The sequence below is a fragment of the Haliotis cracherodii genome, unplaced genomic scaffold, assembly GCF_022045235.1.
Source record: "Haliotis cracherodii isolate W230 unplaced genomic scaffold, xgHalCrac1.p SCAF_1, whole genome shotgun sequence".
In the NCBI taxonomy this organism is placed as follows: domain Eukaryota; kingdom Metazoa; phylum Mollusca; class Gastropoda; order Lepetellida; family Haliotidae; genus Haliotis; species Haliotis cracherodii.
This window is the reverse complement of record NW_027266264.1, coordinates 2,579,939-2,592,092: the sequence shown is the minus strand read 5'-3', so window position 1 is coordinate 2,592,092 and position 12,154 is coordinate 2,579,939. Positions and strand designations below refer to the sequence as shown.

At 38.6% G+C, this 12,154-nt stretch overlaps 1 protein-coding gene across 1 annotated transcript; it reads right to left on the bottom strand.

The window, feature by feature from the left end:
• Nucleotides 1-6,216: 6,216 nt before the first annotated feature.
• Nucleotides 6,217-10,134, bottom strand: LOC139471366 (lysM and putative peptidoglycan-binding domain-containing protein 3-like). Its single transcript, XM_071253698.1, has 2 exons — nt 9,678-10,134; nt 6,217-8,031 (listed from the first exon to the last, which is right to left on the bottom strand). Exons 1-2 carry the CDS (start codon nt 9,978-9,980, stop codon nt 7,468-7,470), a joined length of 867 nt encoding a protein of 288 aa, XP_071109799.1. The 5' UTR covers nt 9,981-10,134; the 3' UTR covers nt 6,217-7,467.
• Between the last annotated feature and the right edge of the window lie 2,020 nt (nt 10,135-12,154).

Sequence of the window (12,154 nt, the reverse complement as noted above, 5' to 3'; positions counted from 1 at the left end):
TGTCAACTCCTATGTACACTTTGTAAATAATACAGTTGTGACAAGTATAAGATTTGTGATGTATGTACAGTTACACAAGCAGCATGAATATTTAAACAGTACACCACATCCCCCTGCTGCATCATGTGCGACTGTATCACAAGATCTCTAGACAAGGACATCTAACCATCCCCCTGCTGCATCATGTGCGACTGTATCACAAGATCTATAGACAAGGACATCTAACCATCACCTGAATGTGATGAAGCTGTTTGCAACCATGGGCCTCATGCAAGAGGTCGACATACAAGTGACACAGGATCATTGAGAAGACAAACAGAAAAGTGTCAAAACAAAAGTAATATTACCTTTATATAACAAAGATACTGTTAGATGTAACTGTATGACAGCTTGTCAGCTTAATGTGTAAAACTTTAACCAAAGATGTGTACCACTTTGATGGAACCATGAGCTCGAGTTTGGCTCTGACAGACCAACTATCATAACTGGGTCCAAACTTGGACTTCAACCTATGACAAGTGATCGTGGCAACTAGGGGGGACAACTCAGCATGGAGCAGTGTATCAATGGGTAGCCTTGTAACAATAGGAACGTTGGCATTGATAGGCTTTTTTTTACAAATGTGGTGAAAAATTAAGTTGTTACTTTTAATTTAGGAGATATTTTAGCTTTGCATACAAGGCAATATGATGGGTTTTATTAAATGGTTTGGTTTTCGGGGAAATAATAGTCACCTTTGTAAAACCAAAAGATCAGGGCTATCCTGGTACATCATTACATGAACTGGGATATTTTAGTTCCAATATGAGAATGTTGCTGACATTTGTGGGTGATCCGGGGACATATGGGCCTTGACGGAAACCCAGATAAATTCCTATGAACAACAGCATAGTAAGATTTAGCAATGTCTTCACAATGAAATTTGATGACATTTCTGAGCAGGACTGAGCAATACAGTATTAATTTCATGTACCGAGTGTCCCACTAACCATGGATTGTGCTCAGCTGTTATCTCAGCACGTCTCGCTATCTTTATGACATAGTTTATTGATCTTTGAAGAGATTGACACACATATCAGTACAAGTGCTGCCCAGCAAAATATCCTGTTGGAATGAACAAGGACCTCGACACAATTTCAGAAAAAATATCTCTGAACCTCTAACAGGTTACTGATAATAGATAATAATGGCATTAATAGAGTATAAAACTACCATTAGCTAGTGAATTATATACTGTGTGGGTGGAAACGAAAAAAGAAGAAATTGATTGAGCTAACATTTTGGTATCTATTGGAATTGGATAGTCAACAGGTAAGGTGAGCTTGGCATGTGCCGGTAGCTGCAACAGCTGTGGACACCAGCATATGGTGTGTGAAGTTAAGCATTTTCCACAATGGCTGTGACAGGAGGTGGTGTGATGCTATACACTTTAGATAACCTTATTGATACATTATTAGGCAGGACTAAATAATGTATGCTATGGTAATATACCACCAAGCATGTCCAGACCTTGATCATCGGTAATTCAGCACCAGGCAAGTCTAGTACAGAACACCCTTGGTAATACAGCACCAGGCAAGTCTAGTACATAATACCATTGGTAATACAGCACCAGGCAAGTCTAGTACATAATACCATTGGTAATACAGCACCAGGCAAGTCTAGTACAGAACACCCTTGGTAATACAGCACCAGGCAAGTCTAGTACATAATACCATTGGTAATACAGCACCAGGCAAGTCTAGTACATAATACCATTGGTAATACAGCACCAGGCAAGTCTAGTGCATAACACCCTTGGTAATACAGCACCAGGCAAGTCTAGTACATAACACCCTTGGTAATACAGCACCAAGCAAGTCTAGTACATAAAACCTTTGGTAATACAGCACCAGGCAAGTTTAGTGCATAACACCCTTGGTAATACAGCACCAGGCAAGTCTAGTACATAACACCCTTGGTAATACAGCACCAGGCAAGTCTAGTGCATAAAACCCTTGGTAATATAGCACCAGGTAATATAGCACCAGGCAAGTCTAGTGCATAAAACCCTTGGTAATACAGCACCAGGCAAGTCTAGTACATAACACCCTTGGTAATACAGCACCAGGCAAGTCTAGTGCATAAAACCCTTGGTAATACAGCACCAGGCAAGTCTAGACGACGATGTCAGCTTCCATTGTCAAACATCATGCACATTTTATCTCCTAATAAAGCAGCTAATACCACATTACGGATATTCACCTTGTACAGGCGTAGATTAGCACTAATCTTGTCACTACACCTATGAAGGCAAACAAAAGGTATAAGCATACAAAAGTTACTTTGATGGATACTAAGTACTTTCTCCTGGTCCGACAGATACTGCAAGTTTCTCAGAAGATACACACTGTGTTGTTTAGCTTTGTGGTTGTTAATGAGTATTTGATGCCCAGAAGTTTGTTTTTGTGGTATTAAATGTTCCCAGTCTTCCTGGCACTTGCTATCAATAATATAAAAGGACACTGAGACTTCGACACACGTGTCTGTCAGATACCATTCATCTTACGACTTGTAAGATATATCGTAAATGACATGCATATGTGCAGTAAGGCGTTTTTTACGCACTCTAAAATCCATTTTAGCATCGAATTGTTTCATATTTTGTCTATCCTCATAATCGCAGTGGCGCACATCACGCAAAAGTCATGAGTGTCGTCATCCAGCTTACTGCTAACTACTCACACCTAGTGTGACCCTGCACAAAACGTTTCCGCCGATCAGTTGATTATCAAGGCAAGGTGACATAAAAATTATTTTACGAACATTAAAATGACAGACGTAGCTGAATTCCACTGAAGCACAAGACATCTGTCAGTGGATTACAACCAGGAAAGAGGTCAATCATAATCTGACCTCAGGTCATCACCATGAAGTAGCCAATCACAGACCTGGATATCCATCTTACATGTTTGATACCAGTTATATCAAATGGGTTTCTCACCCATGGGCGTGTAAGAAACTTTCTTATTTAATGCTTGACAGAACAAGTTAGCTCGGGTAGGTCGAAATAATAAACATGAACTTGGGTAACTGAATATTTTATTTGACATAACATTAAGTGAGTGGTACTTGATGAAGTCACCTGGTCGTGCTTTACACCTTGAGTGAGACAGTCGACCAGGATCTGGACACACACAAAGTTTGTTCAACCCAACCTAAATATAGTTCTGTTCGCTATCTCTCACACATACACACACACATTTGGACATCGCTTCCACACACACTTGGTTAAAACTGACCACTGCTTGGTACAACTGCATGTCCATAGTGACTTAAATGACATGTCGCTGACATCGTTTTGTCTGAAAACGAAGAAGCAATATTTACATGATGGATTCAATATAATTCCTGTTACACACGACTATCGAGCCACGATACCTGGCCCGGGTAACTAAGACTGACATGATAGACCAACAGAGCAGGGGCACTATTAAAGCAATCCCATTAGTTGTTGTGCAACTTTGAAAAACCATAATGTATTGAAGTAAAGCACTATCTTGATGAAATACCATGTAGTGATAATCTATCTTTCCTGGCATTTCAAAAGTTTGGGGCAAATATGATGAATGTAAGTAATACAGCAGTAGAAATGGTAAAACCTGTAGAATAGCACTATCTTTGTGTTCATAAAACTTGTAGCATAAACACTGTGTGATTGTATCACTGATATAGCCATACATAAAGCAACCTACAGGATGCTTACACAAGAATGCAGAAATGACATGATTACCTAAAAGTCTTGAGACAAAATGGACAAAAGGTCAATCAGACTGCAAGCATATTCAAAATGTTAAAAAAAACCCCTATAAAACGAACTAGTTGAAATAAATACATGGATAAGCATCATAAATATGTCATCAAGATGTCATTAGTAGTTTCCTTCACATGATTAACATGCTGACCACAAAGATCTTGGTGTTTATGTATGGACTTAGCAAATACAAGACTGAAAGAAACAATTCAAGACGCAGGCTTTGGATTAGTGGCTAAGGTCACAGATTGTATCCAATATATTTAGCACAGATGTAAATGCTGGTTAGTTTAGACTACTGTCATTGACAAGCAGGTCCCTTGTGGGCATTCCTGGTTAGAACAGGTCCCCAGCAACCTATGCTGGTCTTAGGAGATGACCAAAAGGATCAGGTGGTCATGCTTGGTGATTTGGTTGGTGGTGCTTGGATCGTTGTACATAATATTGATTGTGGCATTCAAAACAAAACACATTCACAAGCAGGTAGGTGATTCCCCTTGTCAGCATGCTGACTGAGAATGGTGCTCAACAGTCTCCATACAAGCAGCAATACAGTGGCGGTTGCCATGAGATGGGGCTGTGTTCCTACGGCAGGCACAATGGCAGCATCGGTGAAGTAGGGGATGTGGAACACTGCCGGGCCGGGGACTATGTACAGGAGGTGATGGTGCTACATGCTGTGTTGCGGATATGGTGTGGCAGTATCATCATCTGGCATGTCACTGCCACCTGGTTCAACCATCCTGGCTTGTTACACGACTATATAAGTGATTCTTTATCAACTATGAAATCCTATAAACAACCTGTGAAAAACAACTCCAACCTACTTCGTACTAGCCTTTGTAATATCATCAGCATCATTTTTCGTTTCTCAAACATGCCTAATATATGAATCAGGGAGTCGTTTTAATGCTGCTTTGAACAGTATTTCAGTTATATCACAGCATGTCAGCTTTACAGGGAGGAAAGACCAAACAGATTCAGATCCAAGACATTTACCACTTTAGCGAATCTCACAAGCATGGGCATAGTGCTGACAGATCAACAATCACGGAGAATCTGGGATTCGAACCTATGATAATAGTAGCATCTTGGCAAGACACAGGGATGCAAATCTGCATAGCCAATTGTGACACCATAGATGACTGGGCCAGCCTTGACCACACTAAAAACATGACGTCTGATCACTAATGTTGAAACATGTTTCTCTAAACTTTCTCTCAAGAAGTTAAAGGCACAGACTGCTGAATACAGCTATCAAGCATTTCATAGAGGTGTAAATTATCAAAGAAAAAACAATCTTAAAATATATACAACATTTAGAGGAGAATGACTTTACATGAGATGGAGTCTATGCAATGTTCAGTCTTATGATGACCTTTAAATTACACGATGATAATCCTTCAGTGTTAAAAAATAAGGGCAATCCTTGGGTCCTCAAGCATGAGGTTATCTACTATTGTTATTAATCTAAGGACCCCTTAAATGTTTTATTATTTACATTACGGTAATGACAAGGGTGCCAGGATTTCACTCCTAATCTTAAACACTGCTTCTTCATCATGGCTGTCGTGATATGACTGTTCTTTTAACATGTTTAAAACACTTGCACACACAAACTGAAATGAACTCACCACTTCCACATATACAGATTTGTTTTCTTCAGTAATCGATATTAAACTTTCACCATCCCATATCACAATATCGGGTAGTATAGTGCAGACATAGAGAAACATATGTACATGATAAACAGCAGAAGTTGTTAGAACCACCCACTTTGTCAAAACCATGAAGTCCACAATAAATCATTAGTTTTATCCCTCCTCATATCACTGTATTGTATCTGGGGAACTAGTGACGAGGAACTGAAACTGTTCCTTTCTTTACACCATGAAATACACCTATATGTGGTCCTACCAAACACCCATGGATCATGACACACACATGGACAGTTAATATAATGAGGCCTTGAACAGTTGGTTTAAAAACAAACATTCTTAAATAACACCTTTCACACTTTTGATAAAAAATCTAATCCTTAAATATTGTGGTCTAATGGAAGGACCATGTGTCTACAACATTACCGAATGTGACAATAACTGTGGTCAAGTGTGTACTTGATGTAGTAGGCTGGCGGACTCAGCAATGTCCTCCCAGGTATAAATGATACAAGACAGGAGACTACTCAGCCAGGCTAGGTGAAGCAATAATTTGCTCACTATCAATCTCCATTCCCCAGTGTATCAGATCTCCCTTCAGTTGGGATACAGACCCTGCACCTTAGCTTCATTTTGATGCTGGTTTGATTGACCATGTTGGTTAAAAACAGATGCTGTTTACTAATGATTTAATGAGTAGCAGACTGCAGAATCACCAGGACTCATCTCAACTTATATTTCGCTAATACAATTGAGCAATTGTAGCATAATGAAGATATATTACCATGGATACATGTGGATAGCTCACCATGCACATATGATCTTTGAGAAGTCAGTTTGTCTGTCAAGGCCAGGAGACATATATTTTCTATATAACTGATCCTCCATCAGTATTATGCTAGCCAATATGGCAAACATAGATCTAGAAGTAAAAGGAAATTCTGTGGTTGACATGAGGCAAAAAACAGAAACATTTTCAAAGTAACACTAACAATAGTGCCACAGCACTGTAGCTTGCCACGATATGTTGTCAACAGCATAAAATGTCAACAAACATAGCCACTAAACACGGTTTTTGTCATATTTGATATAAATTATTTTCTGCATAAATACTTATAATAACAACAAATTTGAACAAAATATGATGCCATCATTAGGAGAAGCATACATTCCTAAGTTCAGCTCAATTTCAGAGGAGACGTTTACAGAGCCAATCATGCATGTTTGTGAGAATACCCGAGCATGGCAATAACAAGGTCAAGATTTAAAATATTTTAAAGTAAGAGGAAAATTATGTGTGCAGTCCCACAATTAACAAATACCAACTTTCATTACATTGTGTACATAAATGGCTGAGTAATGGCCACACATATATTTTCAATATGACTGCCATGGCTGCCATTTTGAAATTTGGACTTGAACCTCTTTAACCAATAATTGGGTTATCACTTGTGAGAACACTCATGTGAAGTTTCAGCTTCATTGGTCCAGTGGTTTCAGTGGAGAAATGGGAGATTAACTTTGCAATGTAAAGAAATGCATTTTGAGAGAAATAAGCACTATCAAACGGAAAGGCTCAAAATTTCAAACAGCACAAAAAAGGAACATGTGTGTCTAGCCCACCTACCAACTACACATACATACCAGATTTCATTACATTTTGAACTAAAATGGTTGAGTAATTGCCATGAACATATTTTTCAACATGGCTGCCATGTTTGTTTAAAAACAACAAGTTTCTCTACATTTCTACAAGTCTTGGACTATGGTACAAGTGACCATATCTTACCCCTGTATCCTACTCATGCTAACGGTATCCTCCAGGAGAGTAGAATGTTCAGGTGTTAGTTAGTTTCCCACTGCTCAAGTAAGTGCTGAGAAACACAAGTTCCTACCCTGACAATAAGACATTTTCACAATCCCAGTACATGACATTTTGTCTTCTGCCTGCCTAATACTGGTCGGACATCATGGTTCTGACAAAGCTCCCTCATCATTCATTCAAATTTGACAAGATCAAGAAAACCCCTTAAAATGATACACAGTGCCCAATACAACAGGAATGACGATGCAGAGAACAATCACTGTTGCTATAATCGTGCGGTACGACATTCCACAGTCCGCGCCATTGTACGCCTGGGATTTCCTCCTTTCAAGGGGGTAGAATGTTTTGTTTGTCAGCACTGATATCACTTCATCGAGAGAGTTGCGGTCCGCTCGAGACTTTTTCATTTTAGACAAATCTTTATCCATGCTTTTGAGAAAATTCTCTGCTTCTCTGCTTTGGGAGTTTATATTATCTCGTATACTGAGTGTCCGGATGATCTTCATCTGTGTGTCAGGGTCACTGAGGTCGTGGGAGGACTCAGGATCATCATAGTTCTCCAGAAGGGGGCCAGTTTCCTCCATGTAACTTGCACTGTTGAGTTGTGTAGAAAACGTTTCTCTGGGTTTTTTCTTCTTCTCCTCTTCAATAATTTCTGACAAGACTCCATATCTCTTGATAGGCACTTTTATTTTTCTCAGAGCATAGAAGTCTTGATCTCGGATCAAGTTATTAATTCTCTTCAACTCTGACACCTGGCAACACAAAAACATACAACACATGATGCAAACATGGCAAATGGACGATATCATTTTTGTTTGTTTGTTTGTTGTTAATCGCCACAGCAATATTCCAGCTATATGACGGCGGACTGTAAATAATCGAATCTGGACCAAACAATCAAGTGATTGACATCATGAGCATCGATCCACGCAATTGTGATACCATGACATGCATCAACCAAGTATGCGAGCCTGACCACCCGATACCGATAGTGGCTTCTTACGACCAGCATGGTCACCTGTTACTTCAAGCATGAGTTGCTGAAGACCTATTCTCTACCCGGATCTTCACAGGTCTGGATGATATGACAAAATGTATTGTTGACACATTAGCATTACTCTTAAAAACAGCTATCCAATGATTTGTACATTCACTGAACTGTTAAGTCCATATTATAACAATAGTGATACAAAAAACAAAAACAAAAAAACCCACACTTTTCAACATAAAATGAAATTTAGTGCTTAATAATGTAAACTACAAAATGTTAAATAAGCTACTTATTGAATACTTTTTGAAAAAAAAAATGTATGTGCAGCTTCCCTCTGGTCTCAGAGCTGACAGAATCTTCTCAAAATGTCTGGTTAGGCATCATGAGATACTATTGTAATTTCTTTTCCTGTTCTGCTAGGCATTGTTTTATATGCATAGATTAAGATTACTAAAAGTAGTGTGTATTTGTCAGATAGCATTCATCTGTACACACATACACTCCCAGAACTACTGGTGATTCAGTAACGATACCCAATAATATATGTCAAAGAATGTTAATGCTATGATCAGAGGAAATCGTACCTGAAACTATATTTTTACCTGGACTAATATATTCCATAAAGGCAATATTGTGTATTTTAGCTACAGCCTTTACAATAAATTTATGGCATTGTGAGTTGCATTGTTCCGTTTTGTTCCGTTAGTGTACATAACAAGTACTGCGATACCCCAAGGTTGCAGGCTGCGGGCCAATTTAGGAATTAAACGCATGACTGGCTCCTGGCATTGATAAGATTGAGAGTAGTGCAGCTTGACAGTGTCAGTGGAGTACCTGTCAAAGGCTTTGAAAGAGGGACTAAGTCTGGAGCTGATTTCAAGACCAGTGTTAGATGCTGAATTTAGTTGAATTCATGGAAATGATACTGTCTTTGTGTACTTTCAGTAATCTAAAACAGCTGTAACTACTTGACTGACACATACAATTTCAGTTGTTTGAATTGATATATTTAAATTAAGGAAGCAGCAATTTGTGTTGTCCTTCATAGAAGTGAGTGAGTGAGTGAGTAGTTCGGTTTAACACCCCTTTGAACAGTATTCCAGTTACATGTATATCATTCCAGTCAGCTTATTGTGGGAGAAAGCCTAAAGTGATGCAGGTCTCAGACTTTTACTACGAGCATGGGTATGGAGTTGACAAACCTAGAAACATAAGCGATGAGAAACGGGATTCGAACCCCAAATCGTAGGTTTCTGGCATGCCCAATGGACGCAACTCTGCACAGCGAATTGTGGCGCCTTAAACGAGTGCGAAACTTGTGCCCCTCTTCATATAAACTGCACCATGGTCACAACAATACGGCACTGTCTAATTTCTTGCCTGGATATAGAACAATTTGAAACTCACTGGACAAGAATACTGTAGGGCAATTTTCAGCAGTGTATCCCCTTCACTAAGCTCCTTATCGAAGAATGAGGGTTCGCTTTCTGTGACCATTTCACGTGAAGGTTGTGACATTCCACGCCTCGATCTGATTTCTGACATTTCCAGTTCATACTCTTCCTCATCATCCTGGACAACCGAGTCGTTCCCAAACACATAAACTCTCGAAGATTTGACATTTTGAATCTGGCCGGATGAGAACTGGTTGTCATTTTTCTTTGACAGCAGTGAATCCCGGCTGGCACCTCGAGTATACCCTCTACTCATAACAACGATTTTTTTCTTCCACAATGAGTGTCCAAAGACCAGACATGCTCCTTCTGTTCTCAGGGACTGGATATTAGTCCATAAGTTTGACCATTGCAATCAGTCAACAACTTCTGAAGTTTCATCTCCACGTAGAGGAACTGCATGGCAAACAGGAAGTACGTCTGCGCATGTGAAACTGCAAGGAAAGACAACTCTGACTAAAACTGAGTGAAACCATATACTTTGAAACGTGATAGATAATGACCACCATTCGCATATGATAAGCTCATATATTTATAAATTCAGTCATTCGTTTGATAAGGTTATTGTTCATTTTGTTAAAACGACAAATATCATTTTTATCGATTGGAATGTTCACTAACTAAAAAAACGAATCGGCGTCTTCGATTGCATGTAAAGTTATTTTCACACCTCACTTCCGGAAACAAGTACCTAAGGAAATTTCGATTTAGAAATTACTTACGACAGAGATGGTGTGTGTTCCATGTCTCGTGATTCCTTTTGTGCTGTGGGTGTTCCACAAATATATCCGACCAGTTCTGATCAAAATATGGAATCCATTTGGTATACTGGGTAAAGAAGACACCCAAACTGACAAATCAGCACAAGAAGAAAAACAGAAGGTAAACTCATGCTCCTACGGTTGCTGTGGTTTTGCCAGCCTACCGCATCGTCTAAATTTTTTAAAATTACTTTTTGAAATTAAGAACATAGCCCTACTCACATTGTACTGGTAGAAGGTGATCATTTTGATAAGCCGCCAAACTCGTCGGCAGTGGTCAATATCAAGTGCCTTCACAAGTGAAAATATGGGATACAAAGGGCCTAGTGGCCTCTGGATGCATACCATCCTGACAAAAGCATAGAATAAAACATGCGTAGCAATGGGATCAAAAATCCCCAAATGATGATGTTAACATTTTTACTAAACTTGGTATGTATTGGTTAGCCCTTGGCCCTCTCGTTTGATTGCCCAACTAATTATATATTGAGGGGGCAAAGGTCATGTTATCTGGACTAGTTCGTGTAGACATGATAATCATGTTGAATTCTTATAATTGTGACTAAATGAAGGTCAAGTTTGATAGGTCAGTGCACATGCTGGGATCTTCTATTGTAAGGTTTCAATTGGTCAACTGTAAATCTTGAAATTAACATGAGCGTGAATTAAATGCGAAAACTGTGAGTGGTCTTTGCTCGCATTAACTTCTCATATGTGTCTTAAAAATCACTATAAAAAATAAGGCAGCCTCACTGCACACTTTGGATAGCGGAAATACCAACTTCCATTAATATCAGTAGGTCAGTAGTCGCATTAATTTGGAGACACATTAATTTCAAGATTTACTGTATTTCATTATACTCAGGTCATACTGACATGATAAAGGGTGTTAAACATTACATTCATCTCTTTGAGGAAACATTTTCATGACTGATCAGCAACTTTGTTAACTCTGTAAATGAAATGTGATATATTTCCACAAGAAGAGATTTCTAGGCTTCCTATGAACATGATGTATGTAAAACTGATAATTGTATTTTATGATGCATCCAATATATCTACATTTTTTCAGCTACATACGGAGCAAAATGGACTTTCAAAACCTCATGACAATGGTATACAGAATGGTGTTGCAAATGGAGGGGTGAAAGTCGGTGGTTCTAGCAAAAAAGATGACTGACAGAATACCCCTGATGGAATAAAGACCCGGAAAAATACTTTCAAGTGGAAATAAAGACATGTGACAGTTTCCCTGGCTAAAAAATGTTATTCTTTTACACAGATTTTTCGATATACAAGAGTCAAATTTACTTCATCTTTTCTTTTTGCTCAATAGTAAACACACAGTGAAGTTGACACAATCGATTGTGCATCTTATTCTAAGCACAGCATCTTTTATTGTAGTATACCATCAATGTGATTGTTTTATGTAGGTGTGACACTAAACGGGTGTTTAGAACCATGTGTATTATAATATTCAAGATGATGATAATGAACATTGCATTTTCATCATTTTAGTTGTGTATGTTAAGTGAAATATCAAGTATTTATCATTAACAAAATGGTGAGCTGCATACAACTGCAGTGACTTATTTCTTTTGGTTTAATTGATATAAACAAGAATGGAATAAGAAATATTTGTAAATAACTTTCATGATGGCACATATAA